General features: G+C 38.4%; 1 protein-coding gene and 1 long non-coding RNA gene across 5 annotated transcripts in view; one reads left to right on the forward strand and one right to left on the reverse strand.

Moving 5' to 3' along the window:
• LOC148365109 (uncharacterized) overlaps positions 1-19,978 on the forward strand; it is a 44,905-nt gene that overhangs the window by 11,571 nt on the left and 13,356 nt on the right. The window contains exons 2-3 of the long non-coding RNA XR_015850473.1: positions 18,135-18,341; positions 18,413-18,544. This is a non-coding gene — a long non-coding RNA (uncharacterized LOC148365109). The remainder of the gene's footprint in view (positions 1-18,134; positions 18,342-18,412; positions 18,545-19,978) is intronic.
• msi1b (musashi RNA binding protein 1b) overlaps positions 1-19,978 on the reverse strand; it is a 45,606-nt gene that overhangs the window by 5,650 nt on the left and 19,978 nt on the right. The window contains exons 7-13 of one of the 4 annotated variants that reach the window (XM_088335525.1): positions 12,229-12,277; positions 9,860-9,942; positions 9,668-9,785; positions 6,941-7,021; positions 3,714-3,770; positions 2,535-2,591; positions 887-1,020 (exon numbers count right to left, since the gene is read on the reverse strand). In XM_088335525.1, the coding sequence (XP_088191651.1) occupies positions 887-1,020; positions 2,535-2,591; positions 3,714-3,770; positions 6,941-7,021; positions 9,668-9,785; positions 9,860-9,942; positions 12,229-12,277 (579 nt within the window). Of the gene's footprint in view, positions 1-886; positions 1,042-2,534; positions 2,592-3,713; positions 3,771-6,940; positions 7,022-9,667; positions 9,786-9,859; positions 9,943-12,228; positions 12,278-19,978 lie in introns of all 4 variants that reach the window. The other 3 variants (XM_088335524.1, XM_088335527.1, XM_088335526.1) reach the window with 3 other exon arrangements.

Raw genomic sequence — 19,978 nt, forward strand, 5'->3', positions numbered from 1 at the left:
TTTCTTTCTCTAAAATTTAAACTCTTGTAGTGTTTATCAAAAGTGCATTCAGTAAGAAAAAGGAAAACAATTGAATTAATTTCCCCAAGAGTTTATTTACCGCAAATTGAGAAACTAATGCAGACTGCAAAGTGACGAAAATAGCATACAAACCCAAATTTAACTCATTGAAAGGGCATTCTGCTGTTCATTTTTTTATTGAAATGTTTACCTGAATATGGGAACTTAGCTGTTGGATTTCACTTCTGTTATAGAAAGGAGCTAAAGCTTCTTCAAACTTCTGCAAATACACCCAGGTGCATTTTCTAATGTTGTCTGACTTTTATTTGAAGTAAAACAACACCAGAATAGGTTTCCTTAATGTTCTCTTGTTGATTAATGGCTGTCAGAAAATACAGCCACAGTGGGTGCTTTGCAAGTTGTGTCTGACTTTGGCTACCTTCAATGGACATTTTTAAAACTACTAGTCATTGTTTAACGCTAAGCAGCTCATTTTTCTCTTGGACTTCTCTCACCATTGTCCTCACTGCCCATATAAAATGATGTGACGTGCCACATTTGGCCCGCAGGCCAGAACATTGACCCATCTGGTTTCAAGTGACACTGTGTATTTGATAAAATTATCCTACATATTTCTGTTTTTAATACTGGACACCTGTAAAGGTGATTGCATAGGATGCTAGTTCATTATTTTGGCTATTATTCACATAATTGTCACTATTGGCCTATAAGGGGGGGCGGGGATGCAGCATTTTTCTGACAATGGAACAGACGAGTCTTAGTATGCAAATATTTATCCATCTATGGACTTGTAACTTCATATTCAACATAACGTGAACCGATTTTAGAAGTTAGAACACACTGGTTGGTGTAGGGTGTATCTCACCCCAAGACCGTGGCTGAATCCAGTGCTCGGGGCAGGACTGGCAGCGCTCAGGTAACTGCTGACCGCCGACTCCTGGGCAGCGGTTCCGTAAAGTTCCGCCATGGGTCCTGGGCTGCTGGTTCCCAAAAATCCAGCTGTGCGAGATGGGGTAGAACCTGAAGGTACCGTCACATCAGAGTTATGTTGCAAATGACTATTGTTTTTCTTAAGGGAACCAAAAACTCCAGAATGGGTTTTGTGACTCTAACATAAAATTTGCATTAACTTCTATTTCAAGCAAAGTCACAATTAGAGGTATGCATTATAATTTATAATATATTCCATTTACTTCAAATAAAATTAATTTAGGATGGTGTGTTAAAAAAAAAAAAAAAAAAAAAAAAAGGAAGTACAGTATTCCCTTACAGTATCGCGGTTTACTCTTTGCATTTTCACTACTTTGTCAATTTTCATTGTGCATTTTGAATTCTGATTGGCTAAAGAGACCTTCCACCCATGTTCTGTTTGTGTCAGCCTCTTCGTCAATTAGCTGTACACGTAGGTAAAACAGATTGATGAACCTTCATTACCTAGGTGCAAATTATTTTTCAATCTCAAGTTTCCCTAAAAGCCATCATGTCGACAAAACGCTCAGGACCGATGCCCGTGGGCCCAAAAGGCAAAGGAAGATCATTTTTATTGCCAACAATGTTCGACTTCTCCAACCGCTAAACTTGCTCTGGAGCCACATGTTGCTATTTGGCGCTCCCTAGTGGCTCTCTGGCTCTTTTGTGAAAATGTTTGATTACAGATGGTTTCTGTAGGATGAAAAACAAAGATATTCTTAATGTTTTCAAATGACTTTAGCAGTATGTTTCCTTCCTTATAAGGTATATATAACGCCATATTTTTTGTCTGTAAGATGGCAACATATCATTAAAGTATATAGTGTCCTTAATCAATATAGTAGTGCAATAAAGCAACATTATTTTAAGATTTATAATTTGAAAGAAGAAGTTGTTTAAAATGCATTAACGAGGTACGGTATTAGGTACTTGCATTTGTTAAAGAAGTGCTTGAACTTGTAAATTGGGCTGTTTTTTTGGTTTCAATGTCTGATACAATTAAATAAATAAAGGTTTCTACTTCATGGGTTTTGACTTTCGCGGGGACCTTTTTGGAACAAAACCCACGCGTTGACATATCATAATTTGAACACATATTAAAGAAGAGATACTAAATGTTCAAACTTATAATTGTTCTATGAAATTATTTTCCTTTGGATGGAAGCTAATTAAGACCTGTGAAGAAAAAAAAATGTCAGGATTCTGCCTTTTTATCCTCAGAATTTTCACTTTTACGAAAAAAATTCTACCAGCCAGGATTCAGAGAAAAAACATCTCTGAATGTTATAAGTAAGAATTATATACTCTTTTCTCTAAACCCTGATTATTTTGTCTCAAAATTCATAGAATTTTCCGAATAGATGGGTGACTAGAACAGTGATTTTCAACTACTGTCCCGCAACACACTAGTGTGCCGTGAGAGATCGTCAGGTGTGCCGTGAGAAATTATCTAATGTCACTTTTTAAAATTTAAAATTTTACAAAACATGCTCAAAAAAGTCGAAAAACACTGGACTTGAAAGCCATCTAATGGAGGGACTTACCTCTGACTACTGCTGCTGCTGCTGCTGCCATTGGTCCATACGCTGTGAGAGGAATGGCTAAAGACAGAAAAGCTCCGCATTAAGAAACAATTAAAAATTAAAATGTTTCTTTGTAAAAGCACATGGCAACAATTGTCTTGAGTATAGACCCTTTCATTTGTTTGTAAACATTGTGACATATCCAGTGGGCAGGGCTCGGCCTGGAGGCAACAGAGTACTTGTGCTGGCTAAAAGACAGTGGAAAAGAACACTGTCGTAGCTGCTAGTTGTCTTGTTTGTGTGCCAGAATCGAGAAAGAAAAAACGTTGATGATTGGAAAGTGAAGTTTTGCAGGATCCCAGCAAATACTTCTAATAAAGGAAAAAGATGAAAGTTGTGAATTAAAGCGACAACATTGGAGCGAGACGCTTATCAAAAATGCTCAGGTTTCCACCAGACACTTCATATCAAGTACGAAAAAATAAAGGTTTGTGATTATTGCTATTGAGTCCATATTACTTATACCAGCAAAATATCTTGTTATTTTCTTAGCTTTACCTCACCGTTAGCATATAACCTAAATGCCAATGTGGGTCGAAAACAAAAACAGGCACGCGCAATCGTGTGATTTATTGAATATGTTCAGTTAATTATGTATTCATTGTTTTTTAAAAAAAATGTATTTATTTGTTTTTAATTGCATGCCCACGGATTGTTTGCAATGTGAGTCTGTTTTTATTTTCAACTCACGTATTGTTTGAAAAGGGATTTAGGTTACATGCTCACAGTTAGCTGGAGTTAAGAAATTAACAAGATAATAAGTAATATGGACTCGATAGCAACAATCTTAAACGTTTAATTTCTCTTACCTGATATGAAGTGTGTGCTGCAAACCCGAGCATTCTTTGAGTACCTCGGTCTAATCTTTTTTTAATGCACAACTCTCTTCTTTTTCTTTGATTAAGAGTGTCCGCTGGGATCCCGTAAGTCTTTCATTTACGATCACTAACGTTATTTTTCCTCCGATTATGGCACACCAAACATGATGACAACTAGCAGCCATGGTTCATCTTTTCTTCTGACTTCTAACCAGTGCAAGTACTCTTTTGCCTCCTTCAACTGTGATGTCACGCATAGGTTTGGCTATGAAAGGGTCTATTGACATGCTGCTTGTAAAGTCCGCAGGAGGGATGAACTGACCTGTGAGTTCAGGGGGGTGGGGTGAAGTCAGAAGGGGAGTCCTCTCTAAGTGGAACTCTAAAACAGAAACATCAGAGTGATTTTGAGTCCTAGGCGCCACATTGGAAAGGAAAGCAAAGGACCACGAAAACGCCCAAATTGCGAAGGGGGCTGGAGGTTCAACTATAGCATGGGATTTAAGGGAGGATAAGCAGGATTTTAGGATGCTTTAAAAGTGCGCAAACCATCAAATAGAGCTGTTTTTTTTTAAAAAAATATATATATATACATCAACACTTGTGTTGATAATAATTTCTTTTTTTTAAAGGAACAGTGTGTATTATGCGACCTCTAGATGTCGCTGTATTGTGTTGTGGAACAGAAAATGAGTGCTACAGAGCTCAAGGAAGAATACAAACTACTGAGACTCAAAGTGCCCTTATAGACCAAGCATTCAAGTGGCGGGCCGGACTGGCCCGTTCGATTTAATCATAAATTTCTATAGTATGTCAAAAAAAGCAAGTCTCTAAGTCATTTCTATCAATAGTTATGATTTTAAAAATGAATGCAAACCAAATGCTCCCTCTGGCCATTAGAGGGCAGTAATAGATATACAGTGGAACCTCGGTTCTCGACCATAATCCGTTCCAGAACCCTGTTCGAAAACCGATTTGGTCGATCACCGAAAATCGTTTTTCCCATTGAAAGTAATGTAAAATCGTTTTAATCCGTTCCAACACCCTGGATGTTTACAATAAACGTAAACATGAAGCTAACCCAGGCTAATCGTACGTTCGCGTTAGCATAATCTTCCGTACGAAAGATTACGCTAACATGAACGTGTAAAAATTTAAAAAAAGGATTATGAATAGGATTTTTTACCTTTGTGGTGGACGGTGGGGAGAGAAAAATCATCAAAAGTTTTTCAACCTCTTCTGAAACTTGCGGCAGTTGCTCGCTTATAGTGCTAACTTCCTTAGCCGCATCACTCGATTTCACAGCCTCCTTATTCTTTACTATCGTACTGATAGTAGATTTAGCCATGCTGTAATCACTAGCAAGATCGGAAATTCGTACACCTCTTTCATATTTAACTATTATGTCTTTCTTAAAGGCAATAGTTGGACGAACAACTTGTTTTTTTTCACCTGTCCTGCTTGCACTGACCTTCTTCGGAGGCATAATTAGGGGCTAAAACACCCGTACGCCGCTCAGCATCGCACCATAGCGTACCGGCGTTCGAACTCCGATTTTTTGACCGAACAGCGAAGCAAGAATTTCTCGAAATTTTTGGTCGAACACCGATTTGACCGAACTGAGAGGCGTTCGAAAACCGAGGTTCCACTGTACTCTCAGATTTAGTAGCCCCACCCTAGTAATTTGATCTAATGTAGTCTTATTGCCCATGCACTGATAACCATTTATTTTGTATTTCTTTTTTATTCATTTTAAACCGTCCATCCATTCATTATCTGCACCGCATATCCTCAGGTGGGTCTCGGGGATGCCAGAGCCCATCCCCAGCTATCTTCGAGCAGTGGGCAGGGGATCACCCTCAACTGGTTGCCAACCAGTCGCAGGGCACACAGAGACAGGCAATTCACTTGCTCATATACACATAGGGACAATTTGTACCGGCCAATAAACCTGACATGCATGGTTTTGGAATGTGGAAGGAAACTGAAGTGCCCGGAGGAAACCCACGCAAGCATTGGGAGAACATGCAAACTCGGCACAGGAAAGCTGGTAGCTGGATTTGATCCCATGACGTCACAACTGTGCCCGCAGACGGGCTAACCACTCTTCCGCCATGCCGCCCTCATTTCAAACCAGTATAAGAATTAAGACAAAAATTATATATTTTTTTACAGCTCCCACTTAAATTTGTATGGCGTGGTGAGTTGGTTTAGGTGTAAAGCTGCATTCACTCAACTGGAGGAATGCCAAACAAGAAAAACAAATTTTCACTTTTGTTTGTAAATAGATGTGTTTTGCTTAGAAGATATCCCTTTTCACCATGTTTATAATGTTGAGGTAGGCTACTAAAGAAGGCTGAATGATAAATCATAATACTAAAAAAATATTGTTTTACTAATTTAGCCAGGTTTTTCGTTTTCCATAGCAGCAAGATGGTGGACAATCATGTCAGACTCATGTTGTGTAAAATATATGATTTTTTTTCTCACCGTACAAGTATTTTTAAAAAGGTGCATATTTATATGGATCGTTCATGTTTTTGGCTTGTTATTCAAATCCTTTTATGTTTTTAAATTAATGATTTTTTTAACCTCTTGGAGGCACTACATTATACACAATGTCCCTTTAAGGTTCAATCAACTGCAAGGCAAATCCACTACGTTTATCCTAAAAATCTTCAAATATTTACAAACAAATATTGCTTCTAAAAACACTAATTAGGTAATATGAGATTTCATGTGGGTGTGCGCGCATGTGACTATGCGCGCATGTGACTATTATTAACACAATTATAACACATCTTGAAAAGAGATTAAAATGTTTAACTTATAATAAAATGTAATATATTTACATATACATATATAAAGCAGCTATTGTACAAGTTTCGTTAATTTGTTTGTTTTTTGCTGCACCCAATGAAAAAAATACAATTGCGTCAGCTATTGTGACTCTCCTTTCCCACAAATATGAGCATAACTGTTGGTACACTCTAATCAGGACTGCAAATAGTGAACATCCTATTGCTAAATAAAGTAAAGATAAGATAACATGATCTAATAAGGGTGTGTAAGATGAGCCGTGATTTCGCAAGGGGAAACTTCACATGCCTACACACTTTCACCTAACACACATAGACACAGGCAAGCAAGGCAGTGAAACAAATCCACTCCCTGATGTTTACAAGCAGCGATTTACACATATGGTGTAACTTTTTTTCTAGAAAAGCATTTTTTTCATATCACACAATCTTCATACCTCCCAAATCATCACTTTTCTGAACTTTAACTCATAAATCTAATTTGTTAAACTGACATTGCATTTCTGAAAAGAGCATAGCATTTTTTGGACATTATAGTTGATATAACTAGCCAATCAAATATATTTTCTTTTCCTTCGGAAGAAATCTCTTGCTTTCTTACACGACACCCCGCGAATGAAACCTGAATGTGAGCCGAATCAAACACTTTCTATTTTAGTCTTGCTTCTCACCTAACAGCGGTGAAAATCAAATTACCATCAAGCATGATGATGTGAGTGGGTGTTATGTTTACCAGGGAACTGGTAGGTGTAACCGGGGGTAATGCCTGCGTAGCTTCGGCTGGTGTAGGTGGCAGTCTGGAAGCTTGGATAACCTGTCGAGAAAACATCAGAAATGCTGTTTGGATGCCATTAAATACACAACATGGGACTGTAACTCCATGTACATGGTGTAACACGGTGCTTCTCAACCTTTTTTATTGATATAACCTGAGTGAAATAATATTATCATGCAATAGCCAACACACCTTGCCCTATTACAAGATGTCTTTTCTCGTTTTATTTATGATTTTTTTTTTCTTGTTGTTACACAATGTTTCAAGCTTATTATACCCAGGAATTAAAGAAAAAAAACGTTAAAATAGGGCCATTTTTCTGTCAGGGGCACATGAATTGTTTTCTTTATTCTGAGAATAATGGACCGGACTATTTTTTTTTCAAATTTTCTACATAGGTTTAGTATATTTATTTTAGAAAAGACTTAAAATTAGTTGATGACGGATAACTTATAAAAAACTTTTTTTTCCACTGAGATAAAAGTATTTAAAATGAGCAGGGTTTTTTTAACTCTTTATTTTTCCCAATGTAGTATTAAATACATAACAAAAATGAAAATGACTAAACGATAAATAAGCAAATCAAACAATACATACAAGTCTACCAAATATCTCAAAGAATAAGAAATAGACTACATCCATCAATCTTCTACTCGGCTTTTCTTAAGTCTATAGCAGCTTGTGTGAAAGGCTAAATGCACCCCAAAATGGGTGCCCTATCATAAAAATGGCGTATTTTTGGCTGCAGGTGGTGGTTTTGAGGAGGATGTGAAGAAGAGGGTGGGTGAATGGTCCAAGGCAATGGGAGTGCTGAACAGATTGTTCAAAGTATGGCTCAGAGGCGTGGTGTTTGAGGGTAAATGAGAGTAATAGGTTAAATGTCTTTGAAATGAGATGTTTGGGTAGTATGTGTGGAGTTACACAACTGGATCAGTTAAGAATTGAGGTAGTAAGGTAAAGAACTGGTGGGGCGAGAGAGCTTGCTGAGAGGTTTGATAAAAAATAATCATAGATGGTTCAGACATGTTGAAAGAATTGATGAAGGCCTTTTTGACTAAAAGAGTATGTAGTGGGAAATAAAATGAGAGGAAGGCCCAATTATGGTTGGATGGATGGGGTGAAACGTGCTCTGGATGTGAAGTAGGTTATTTGAATGGATGCAAGAGTGTGTGCTAGGGATTGGTGTGACTGGCAAAGGATGGTTAAGAACTAGCGTAAGCATATAAATTGATATTAATAATAAAGAATGTTGATTTTTGACCTACTGATATGAAAGCAAACCATTGAAAAAAACCTCAGTTCCTTGACTGAACACTAGGTGGTAGCATTTATGTGTGAAAGCGAAACAAGCTTGGCCTTGTTCACTTTAGACATGAGTCATTTTGAATACTTGGACTAAGTTCCAATACTTTTTTAGGCACTTGTAATATGAGGAGTACCCTTTTTTTTAACAGATTTTAGAAATTTGTATGGTTTTTGAAAGAAGTTACCTTTACCTTTTTAAATATAGATATTAATTATGGTTAATAATCAATATTTTTCTTGCTATGTGTGAAAACACTCCTTAAGTTAATAATATAAGTTTGAGAGTAGAAATATAATAACATAATGAATAAAATATTGACAGACCTGAACATAACACCGATAGGATGTGTATTCGACCGTGTATGAAAATAAATTCCTGAGATACAAAAAGGCATCCAGAAATCATTAAATATATATAAATTAATGTCTTGGAGCCTTGCCATCTCAAAGGGTGACTTTTAAAGCTTACATCACAATTATAGTCGTGAATCAGGGGAGCAGCAAATTATTTAATCTCATCGGTCATTCTCCCTACCAATCAGTAGTGGGCCGTCGGGGCCTGTAACCCCTTCTTTGCTGGCCTAAAGAATATCTGAATAATGTGATGTTAATCGCATTTCGTACATGAATACATGTTAAATAACTCCAAATCGTACTGTATGTCAGCTTCCTTTCATTGCTTTCCCCCTCGTTGCTCTGCTTCCATATGTGTGCTTTAATATCTAAGCATTTAACCAATCAAATTTTAGCCAATCCTTGTTGCTAGGGTCAGAAATGTGCCCAGAGGTCACTATCAGTTCTGCCGGCCCTGAGGCATAACATCAGTGTCAATAAAGCTGTCGGTTTAGCCAATCAGATTTCGAGTTTTGGAAGCAGGGCCTTCGAAAATATGTGAAGAAACGTCAGCAGTTGCTCAAACTATGATAGTCTAAGAGGGGTCCAACGAAAATGTGAAGAAAAAAAGTCCCTGTGTCCATTGCTTCTGTCAAAAAGACTTTTTCACACCTTAATCGAATAAAAATTTATGCCAGAAATATGAGAGGACAGGCTCGACTTTCAGCATTAGCTTCAATGGTGATAGAAAAGAACTTCTTACTGGAATTGAAACGCACGGAGTATCTGTACGACAGAAACTACAAATGATGTTTTTTCATATATGTCGCATCTGTAGCTGCAGTAAATGTTTTATAGCTATGAAATACTTAGGAAGGGTTGGATTGATTCAGATCTAGTGACGGCCTAGGTGTAAAATGCACGGCCCGTCACTGTTATCAGTAAATGCCACGTGACTATCAAAAGAGCTAAGGACGCCAGTGCAGGAGTAGTTTTAAAAGGCTAAGATGGGAGACCAGCAACAAGATCCTTCCTGTTCCAACCCACCTAGCATTCCGATCCCCAGCATGAAAGCGTCCATTCCATAGGGCATCACCCGAGAGCGCCCCCTAGCTGAGGCAGTGGGTGACATCACCTCCTTGGGTTGAGCTTTCTTGCACTCCACCTGTTTCAGCATAAAACACAATGAGGTCACTTGTGATGATGTCACTAGATTACAAATCCCAAAACAAGTCTCACCATTTTGTTATTAATCTCATGAAAATGGATCTCGCAGACTTTCTCCACTACGTCCTCGTTCTCAAAAGTCACAAAGCCAAATCCTGGTCAGGATGAAATAAGTACATGAGGGGAGCATTTCACGCAATGTGAGAGGCACGGACATTCTGCTAGTAGGGTCAACTAAATAATTAGGATCATAAATTCACACAACTTCCTGGGATGTTTTTGTACCAGAAATAACTAATGATACATTGTTGTCTTTTAATTTTCCCATCCTAAATTGGGTTGTTTAGTGCACAACAATCCTACCCCAATATCAAAATCGGTTTTTTTTTTAAATAAATCAAATAAAGTAGATTATTCTTTAAGGGACAAACAACCATGTTGTACAAAGCAACTCCCTGAAACTGGCTAATTTTGATAGAAAGCCTCTTTAACATAAAACTGGGGAATATATGTTCAGGTAAAAAGAATGGTCTTTTTGATTCAAACATTCCCCTCAAAATAGATTGTTTTGTCAAAAACGATCTAAAAATTTCAACTTCACAAAACTAAACACCCCTTAAAACACTTTGTCAATTTTTAATACAATCCGAAAAACAGAATTTTGTTCTTTTTTTAAATGGGTTCAACTCCCCAAACAGAATGTTTTTGTTTAAAACATAATAAAAGGGTTTTGTCTCATGTGGTGTAAAAGACCACTCCAAAACCTTTTTAGGCAAGATATTTGGAAAAGGTTTTTTTTTTCCCAAACACACCTAAAAGAGTTCGTAGTTCAGTTGAAAACGAAAATAATTGTAATATGGTACGGAATAACTCAAAAATCAGATTGCCTTGTTTGAAAAACTGAATATGTTCTATTATTTTTTTCTTCTGGCTTGTTTAGCACAAATGGCCCACCAAAATTGGTGGACATGTTTAGAGCTGCTATGTCAAACATACGGTAGGCGGGCCCGAACCAGCCCGTTGGATGATATAATCAGGCCTGCCATAAATGTCTGAGTATGTCAAAAATAGAATTGAGTTTCTCTGTAATATATATTTAGAGTTATTATTTTTAAATTTAGATGCAAACCAACTGCTCTCTATGGCCGCTAGAGGGCAGTGTTGAGTTTGTGTGGTGGGGTTAATTGTTTCAGGTGGAAAACTGCATTCACTCAATTGATAATAATAATAATAATAATAATAATAATAATAATAATTTCCTTGTATTGTCATTCTGTGTAACAATGTACACAGAACGAAATGTCGATTGCACCTGACCCGTTGTAGCGAGCCGATGCAGCCGCAGCCAACAGAGGGCGCCGCCGACCACTTTTTAAGATAAAATAAACCAGGTAACATTCAATGTAAAAAAACAAAACAACAAAAAAACGTTTTTTTTCTCCATTGTTTGTAAATAACTATGTTGTGTTTAGAAAAGATCCCTTGTCATCCGAGATTATAATATGTAGAAAAGGTTACTAATGTAGCTTAATGATACAACTAACAAAACTAAGCTAAAAATTTGAAGTTTAAATCTACTTTACTGATCCGGCCCGCCTCAGAACACAATGTCTGGATGCAAACCCAAAGCCAAACTGAGTTTGATATCCCTGGTTTAGAATAAGTGCTAACGTTTGCATTTTATAACAATAGACAATAAATAAATTGTATTTTGTTTGAAATAAGAAACAACTGGCTACAATAAAAAAATAGAGATAATATATACAAACAGGGCAAAGATTGTAATCGTTTTGTAAAAAAACAAAACAAAAACGAATTTGGATCAAATCCATCCAAGTTTTGTATGGGTACATGTTTGACCCAATTTGGCTTAATTTTGACAAATTTATTTTAAGTCAAGTCATTTACTGTATTTGCATAGCCCATAATCACAAAATGTCTCAAAGGACTGCACTGGCCAAAATTACATTATCCTCTGATCTAAGTATTGTTTTAGAGTACAGTATGCCTTTATCTGCACCGCTAATGCTAATAGTCCTGAGTAATCAGTTGTAATAGCTGCTTGACCCTCAATCACATGCACACACACATGCACTCGCACACTGACACTCATTCCCCAAACTCCCCACCCCCTAGCTCCTTCTTTTCCTGGCCAGAAGGCCGAGGCAAATCTGGTCGGTAGGCTGTCATAATCGATCAGTCCCAGTGTGGGGAGGAGGTGCTTAAGGAATCTTCACCCTGATCCTGATTAACAGACTGGCTAATTAGGCTAGCCCCGTTTGTCTCCTCAAGCTCAGCACACAGGAAGGAGCTCTGCAGGGGACGAACGGGGAGATCAATAGCTATCCAGGAAGGAGTGGAGAAGGAGTAGTAACTTAAGGAAGAAGTTGAGAGGAAAGGTGGTGGGGAGTGAACGGAGTGAGGAGGTCAGCCCGTCTCACCTCTGTGCCTGTTGGTGGTCTTGTCGAACATGAGCATGGCATCGTCGACCTGAAGGGGACAAACAAGACACTTTTAAACCACGCTCTCTCGCTCTCCTCCTTGCCACACGCCATATTGCCTGACCTCAGCCCTTCTCAAGTTCTGCAACAGATGGACAAATGCAAAGAGAAAAAGGAGGAGGGGGCAAGTAGCTAGGGGCAAGCAGCAGGTTCCAAAAGAAAAAGTACCTTATTTTCTTGACTATAAGGCTTACCTAAAAACCCCAATTTGGCCAGAAATTATAACTTGGTGCGCCTTACATTAGGGCTACAACGATTAGTCGACATTGTCGATATAAATCAATTTTACAAAAATGAATGTATGAATTTCATTATCTACTATTGTCGCCAAACACGTTTTTTCAACAGAGTGAGGGATCTCTACGTGAATATTATCTCTGCTGAGAATCGGAAATGTTTATTTGCATCTCTGTCTTGAGCAGTAACATAAACATACAGAAATGGCGGCATCAGCATCAAGTATGAATACCAAAACTTCGATAGTTTAGGAGCATTTTAACCTAGATTCATCAAATAAAAACACTACTTGCCAAGTGAATCGTGAATCATGGCAGTATATCAGTGATGCACAAATATTTAAAGAAAAAGCAACTTGGACAGTTACATGAAACTGAGTCTTCGTCACTCCAGTAAAATTCAAATAACATTCAAGCCAATACGCCTTTGAAGACATGACATTGAAGACATTTTATACATGTATAAATTTTATATTTTGTATGTAGAGCTTGAGCATTACTCCAGGCTGTGCCTGACACACGGATTTGAAATTAAATGCATGCACTCCAAAGAACAATCGTCAAAAACGACAAACGTCAGTTGTTAAAACTGATTGATTCCAAACTGCTGAGAAACATTAAGTAATTTTGTTGACCACTGAATGTACTTCACAAAATGCACCAATTTCTTTTATTTTATTGTCTTACTGTTGATAATGAGCCTGTTCTTTATTTATTATTCATTTATTTGTCCCTAAAAATGGAAAATGGTTTATTTCAGAGCTGCAAGTAGCATTTATTTCAACAATCAATGCATCAGTGCATTATTTTTCGATTTTTTTTTTTTGATTAATCAGATCTGAAAAAAAAACACATTTTTAAGTCCTTCTCTTCAAGTAGTGAAGTTATGGACAAATAGAAAAATAGTCACATTTATTTGTATAGTACTTAATCACAAAATAGTGCACGAAACTACATAATATTCAATCATATAAGACAATAAAAAAATCCAAGTGTTTGTCTAACAACTTACTAATAAACAAAAAAACATCTGAATGTATGTTATAAACCTGCAATTATATAAGACATTTTTTTTATGAGATGTAACATCGGAGAACTTCGTCAGAACAAGAGGACCACGTGCATCAAAATACGATCTTCAGTTTGTCGCCATATCAAAAGGGCTGTTGTGCAGCAAAATGTGATACCAGGTTGTCCTCTGCTGGATAAAAGTGGTACTACAATTATGTCCACTCAACAGCCCAATTACACTACGTCTAGCGCTCGTCTTGGGATCAAGGGATCCCAGTTCGAATCCCGGCTCGTCCGTGTTACATGTCGAAGTGTCCTTGGGTAAGACACTGAACCCCTAATACCCCCAATAAGCAGGTTAGCGCCTTACATGGCTGCAAGGCCGCTATTGGGAAATGTGAAGCACATTGTAAAGCGCTTTGGGAAGTCATTGACTTGAAAAGCGCTATATAAATGCAGATCATTTCATTTCATTTCATTTCATTTCATATTCAATGTGCTCTTATTAGCATGAAATTAATGACACATATTAGTGACACATATATTCCATGACACAACAAATCAATAATGAAATGTGCTGCCAACGCTTTTAATGGCCATTATTAATGAATTTTATTGATTCATTGTTGTAGCCCTACAGTCTCTAGATATGGGTTACCATACTAGGTTAAACGGTATACTTCCGTATTTGTGGAACGGTTGATCAATCAATAAACATTGCTGGCCAAAATCTCAGAACAATGTATGCAACAGTATAGTAGTTGGTTTGGTTTGAACAAGTATAGTAGGGGGGGGATTTTTTAAGGGTTATTGTTCTATCTTCTTTATTCATTATCCATTATCTGTTATCGGTCAGTTCATAATACGCTACAAAGCCTAGGAGCCGGGACTTTTACTCTAGTGGGGGGGATTTTTTAAAGGTTATTGTTCTATCTTCTTTATTCGTTATCCATTATCCGTTATCGGTCAGTTCATAATACGATACAAAACCTAGGAGCCGGGACTCTTGCTCTCAGCCAAAAGGCCAAGCTAAGGTCCTAGCCCTAAAGCCTTGCTGCGATCATTGCGTAGGCACCGTTCCCGGAGGTACTGCAACACTGGGCCGTTACCGTTGATTTCATATTTACGGCACAGCTGTAGTCACATGCCAATACTTCAGCCCTGACCTAATCGTCATATGCCTACATGGTTTGAATCTCTAGTGCCAGTGAGTGTGCCACTAGGCCACTAGTGGTAAAATGACACATGAAAAGGCATTAGCACTTATGTCATTATCACACTATTTTTACTCAAGGTGCCAAAAACACTGATTTGCGTAACGCATTCTGATAAACAGTCTCTACATTTCTTCAACAATGAATAGAAAGATAAAGACTTTCCAAAAAGACTATACAAGCTCTATTATGTACGTATGCATATTAAACCGTAATGTTATTGACGCACACGTGAAGAAGTGGGGAGACTGTTTAACCTATCAGAATGCAGAAGAAAATGCATTAGCTCTAATGCCTTTTCCTATGTCATCTGTACCATTGGTAATCTAGTAGTAAAGTGTCCGCGCTCTCACCGCTACTACTTTTTCCCTTGATCCCTAGTGGATACAGTTTTTTGCCATTTCGGTAAGCGACACTTGTCGCCCAATCAATCATTGAAATAATATATACCGTAAGTGTATAAAAAGCCCAACCCTTATGCATGAATGCACACGGTAGCTCTTACCTTAGTTTCAAATGTATGCGCCTTATGTATGAAAAAAATATGAAAAAACACTATTGTTCAGGGGTACTTCTTCTAATCTGATGCGCCTTATAGTGGGGAGAATACGGTAAAATATGAACAACTACAGCAGAGAGAGGCCTTACTGGGCCTGTCCAAAACACACATAATGTGTTGCATGTAAAGCTGGAAGTCACAACTCGCAATCCTCCTGTGAGAGCACATAATCTGCCCTCTTTTTCTGCCCTCCAAAGTTTGACATTCCCATGGCAACGGTGCAAAAAGTGCTTACGAATGGAGCCGGGACAACATTAAATATGCTTCATGAAAGCGGTCGTGGGAGCCTGCTATTGAGACAAAAGAGGAAACAAAGAGAGAAACATGGTCGCTTAGAAAGGTGGATCTTGCAGGCAGGTGGGGCCTCGATGAGAGAAGGGTGAAAGTGTGTGTGTGTGTGTGGATGATAGGTAAAGTAAATGCAACAGGTGGAGGTAAGGGAAAGGAGAGCACAGAGAGCTATAAGAGAAAAAAAGATTGGGTCAAAGTGGAAAGGGAGGAGAAGGAAAAAACAAAAGGGAACGAGAGAACAAAGAAGCCTGGAGGTTTTGTCTGTTGGCACACTCAGCCATAATTCCTTCTCTTCTTCTCCTTTTGACCTCTCCCACCAGTCCAGCCTCCCTTTGTACGGCCCAGACACAGGTGTCTATTCTATTCGTGCGCACACACCCACAGTTTCTTATGTCAAAGTCGACCAGCTCTTTTTCTACCTGTTGTTCACTCTAATGGGTCCTTCACGGAAGGAGGAAATCCAGGGGGTTTTCACAACAGGAAGTGGGGAAGCGGAGGAATATAAAAGTGAAAAGTGCAAATCATGGATGAAAAAAAATCATAATTTATATGGTTTTTAAATGGTTTATTCATTTAAATTTAGGTAAAATGGCAAAAAACTAAAAAAATCACACAAACCCTTGAAAAACAGGTTAAATATAGTAAAATCCAAAATCAAAGCAAAATTGTTCACCAAAATTAATAACATCTATTACCTGCTGAACCTAGGTGACCACAATTGATAGGAAAAACGTTATACTATTAATTTAAGCAAGATGATAGATTAAAGGTGGGGTGCGTCATTTGAGGTGTCCATGAAAAAGTTATAAGTTAAATATTTTCTCTATTAATTATGTGTTAACAATGCCCAACTGAGCTCAAAGAGCCTTAATATACTTATTTTCACTGCGCCTATCAAAATCTTTTACCTCACTTTAATCAGAGATATTTGGGGCAGAACACATTCGTTTTTTCAGAATGGGGGCTTCATGCTCGTCCCCACAGGTTTTTCTTTTAATTATATTTGTCATTGTAGCATAAACATGGTGAAAGTAACAGTATTTTTGCATTTAGTAGTCCAAACGCCAACCTAAACCCCAAAAAAGACGAAAAAAGAAGAGTTTAATCGAGAGCATCTTAGATATGCAGGTACTTGCACGCGCATTATGACTGAGCTCACTGAAGCTGCGATCATGCCTTTAAACCAGGAGATGGTGGCAGAGAGTGACAAAGTTCAAAATTCTGCACAGCTCCTTTAAAGGTGGTGTCGATTCAAAAATATTCTACTTGCTGATGCCATCTTCTGGCTGAAATCCTCATTGCAGCCTCTGTCAAGCTACCTGTGTGCTGCGGGAATGTATGTGTTTTTCTTGGATGCTGACGGATAAACTCATCATTTTTCATCTTTTTCAGGTTTGGGTTGGCATTTGGGCTGGAATTTAAACAGTCATTTTCTTACTTTTACCATTTTCATCTTTGAATAAATAAAAAAAAAACAACAAGCGCGTTAAATCACTCTACATTATCCTCTTCTTTCCCCCCTGCCTTTTTTCATTCAGCCTAACGCGTTGAGTAGCAGGAACACTGATGATAAAGTAAAATTAAAGCAGATAGAGGTGGTGAAGAAAAAATATATAAAGGCTATTTGAACTCAGTTGGGCATTGTTAACACATAGTTAATAGAGAAAATATATTATTTTCTTTTTTTAAGACACCTCAAACTACACACTCCACCTTAAACTTTTAAATAAAAATAAATTGGTGCCCGGAATTCAATTTTAAACAGTTTCGACAGGCTGTGTGACTCCAGATGTTCCAATGAAGAAAAGTCTGCCTTTGCTAAAATGATGAGTAAAACTGATCTAGAGAACCATGTTTTGACTAGTGGGGGTTTCATAAAGCAATTTGTAAAGCAAGTTTTGAGGTTCACTCCCACTTCTAGTTTGCACGTGAAAAAAAACTATTGAAAAAAAAAATCAACAATGCAGTCCTGTTTTTTGATAAGTATGCTGGATGCGGGGGTGTATACCATCCAGATTGTGCCAATTGAGAGAGTCATAGAGAGAGAAAGAGAGAGTGTACGTGTTTGTGTGTGTATGGATATCCCCTTAAGGGCAGTTTGTCTCCAAAAAGGTCAAAGGTGAGAGGAGTGTCAGTCCTCAAGCGGACCTCAAATCATGGCTTCCCTCCACCCAAATGTCGCCCTATCACATGGAGCTCACGCCACTCGTTTTATCGGCTCACGTAAGTTTGCCTGTCCAAGTAACTAAACGGACGGCGCGATGGATCTCATCCGGGTCAAGACATTCAGGACACACTCCGTCAAAGAGTTGTGATCTCACAGTCAACAAAAGACAGAGCAGAAACCCAAGTTTTAATGCTGCAAAGTGTGTTAACTCGCACATCATTGCTCAATATTTCAAACCGTGAGCACTTTAATGGTGTGCGGTCGGACATTATTCCCTCTTCTCCGTTTTTTCCGCCTCTCATCTTCCCTGTTATCCTCTGCCCATCCCTACGCGCACTCCTTTGTGTTGCCCTGACGGGACACAAAAGGTCCAGTGAGGCGGTCTAATCAGGAACTTCCATGGATGGCTGGAGCCCACATTTCACCGAGCCATCCCTCGATATCTTTCTCGGCAAAATTCATCTCGCAGCTATGATTGAGATGGGAGCACCGGGAACCGTGAGGCCGTACCTTTGGTGCCGAAAATAATGTGACACCCTGTTGGAGGCACGATGGATGGCAGGCACTTTTCACAGGTTTGACTTTGAAAAAGTTGAATAGATTCGCGCCCACCTGTTACTCAGAGAAAAGTTTGTTCTTATTCAAGGTTCAGGAACGTATGGCTCTTTTGATGAGTACATCTGGCCAGGAGTTAAAATAAAGACTATGACAATCTTCTCTGCGTCGTCCCAAACTTACAGAATAATCCGAAGCAACACAATCCAATCCAAAATATTTGGTAAGTTTCAACTAGAGTTTACACTTACAGTGTTACACCAATAGACCCTGTTTTGGCTGTACATCTAAGGAATCCTTTGTATGGAAGCTTATCAAATAATATATGTTCACTGTTGAAACACTTTATTTTGAAAACCCAAAAAACCCAATACTGTACAACTCTTTAATTTTGGGTTGCCGACCAGGAAGTAAATACAGTTTACCATAACCTCCACATGATGTATTTTGTAAGGTGTCCTTAATCAATACAGTTGAGCAATAAAGAAGAAAGATTATATTAAAAAAAAACTTCAGTTCAGTACTTTTATTAGTTAAACAAATACTTGAGCCTGTAAATTGGGTTTATTCTTTGGTTTCGATGTATAATAGAGTATTCAATAAATAAATCAAGGTTTCTACTCTGCGGGTTTTGACCATTGTGGGACTGTTTTGGAATGCAACCATCGTGAAAAAGAAGGGATTACTGTATATTTGTCGATATGGGACACAGATTAAGGCATTAATTTTATTTCATAGATATTATTAAATCATCAAATGTCCCACAGTGAAGTAAAATGTGGCGAACCATGTTTGGTGATTTGGTTGAATTTTGTCTTAAAATAGATTGTGTGGCTCTCAAATTTTGGGGAATATGTTGCTTTCATGGCGATTTGAGTCAAAAATGTTCCCGAACCCTGTTCTAATTCACGGTAACCAGATGGAAAGTTCTCAAAAGTTCCACTGAATTAATGAAATCTTTGCTTGCTTGTGTAGATGTCCCCCACTCCCCATCTTTGCCCCGATTCCCCTTTTTACGCCTCCACAAACCACCCAATCAAGCCCTCCCTCTCTCATTGCTGCCTTTGTAGGTCCATCATCCATTCAACACGGGCTTGGGTCTCCAAAAAGACCTCTTTTTGTGGAAATATATAAAAAGGCAACAACATTCTCAGAAAGTTTCCTCAAGCTAAACAATTAGGAGGATGGGTTGAGAACAAACAACCAACTTTTATGAATTATTTCCAAACTGAAGTTGACCCCCACCAAACACACACACATGCACATGCAAACTCCCCCGAAGAGCACCTCGTCGCTCCTCCTTCAGAACAAAAGCCCCTTGCCCACAGAATTACTTGGGGACAATGGGCAAGCCAGGTCACCACGGTAACGGGTCAGGAGGGGGTTGCGGGTAGGAGCAGCTGTTACATCAGATTAATTCAGATTCTGATAATCCCTCCTCCTTCTTCACCATCAACACAAAACTTTTTCACCCGTCGCCTCCTCCTCTATGCGCTCTTGCAGGACAACCGCCCCCCATTCCTACCACCACCAATTTTGCCCGCTGCTCTGGCCCCTCAGCCCCTTTAGCCATTTCTTCCTAACCTCTCCAACGAGCTAGTCTTTCTGTCGTTACGTTCTCACCTACTTCTTTGCAGTAACTCCTTTGCTTCTCAGA

Source organism: Urocampus carinirostris, chromosome 5 (genome assembly GCF_059441175.1).
Source record: "Urocampus carinirostris isolate Australia breed hairy pipefish chromosome 5, RoL_Ucar_1.0, whole genome shotgun sequence".
Taxonomy (NCBI): Eukaryota; Metazoa; Chordata; class Actinopteri; order Syngnathiformes; family Syngnathidae; genus Urocampus; species Urocampus carinirostris.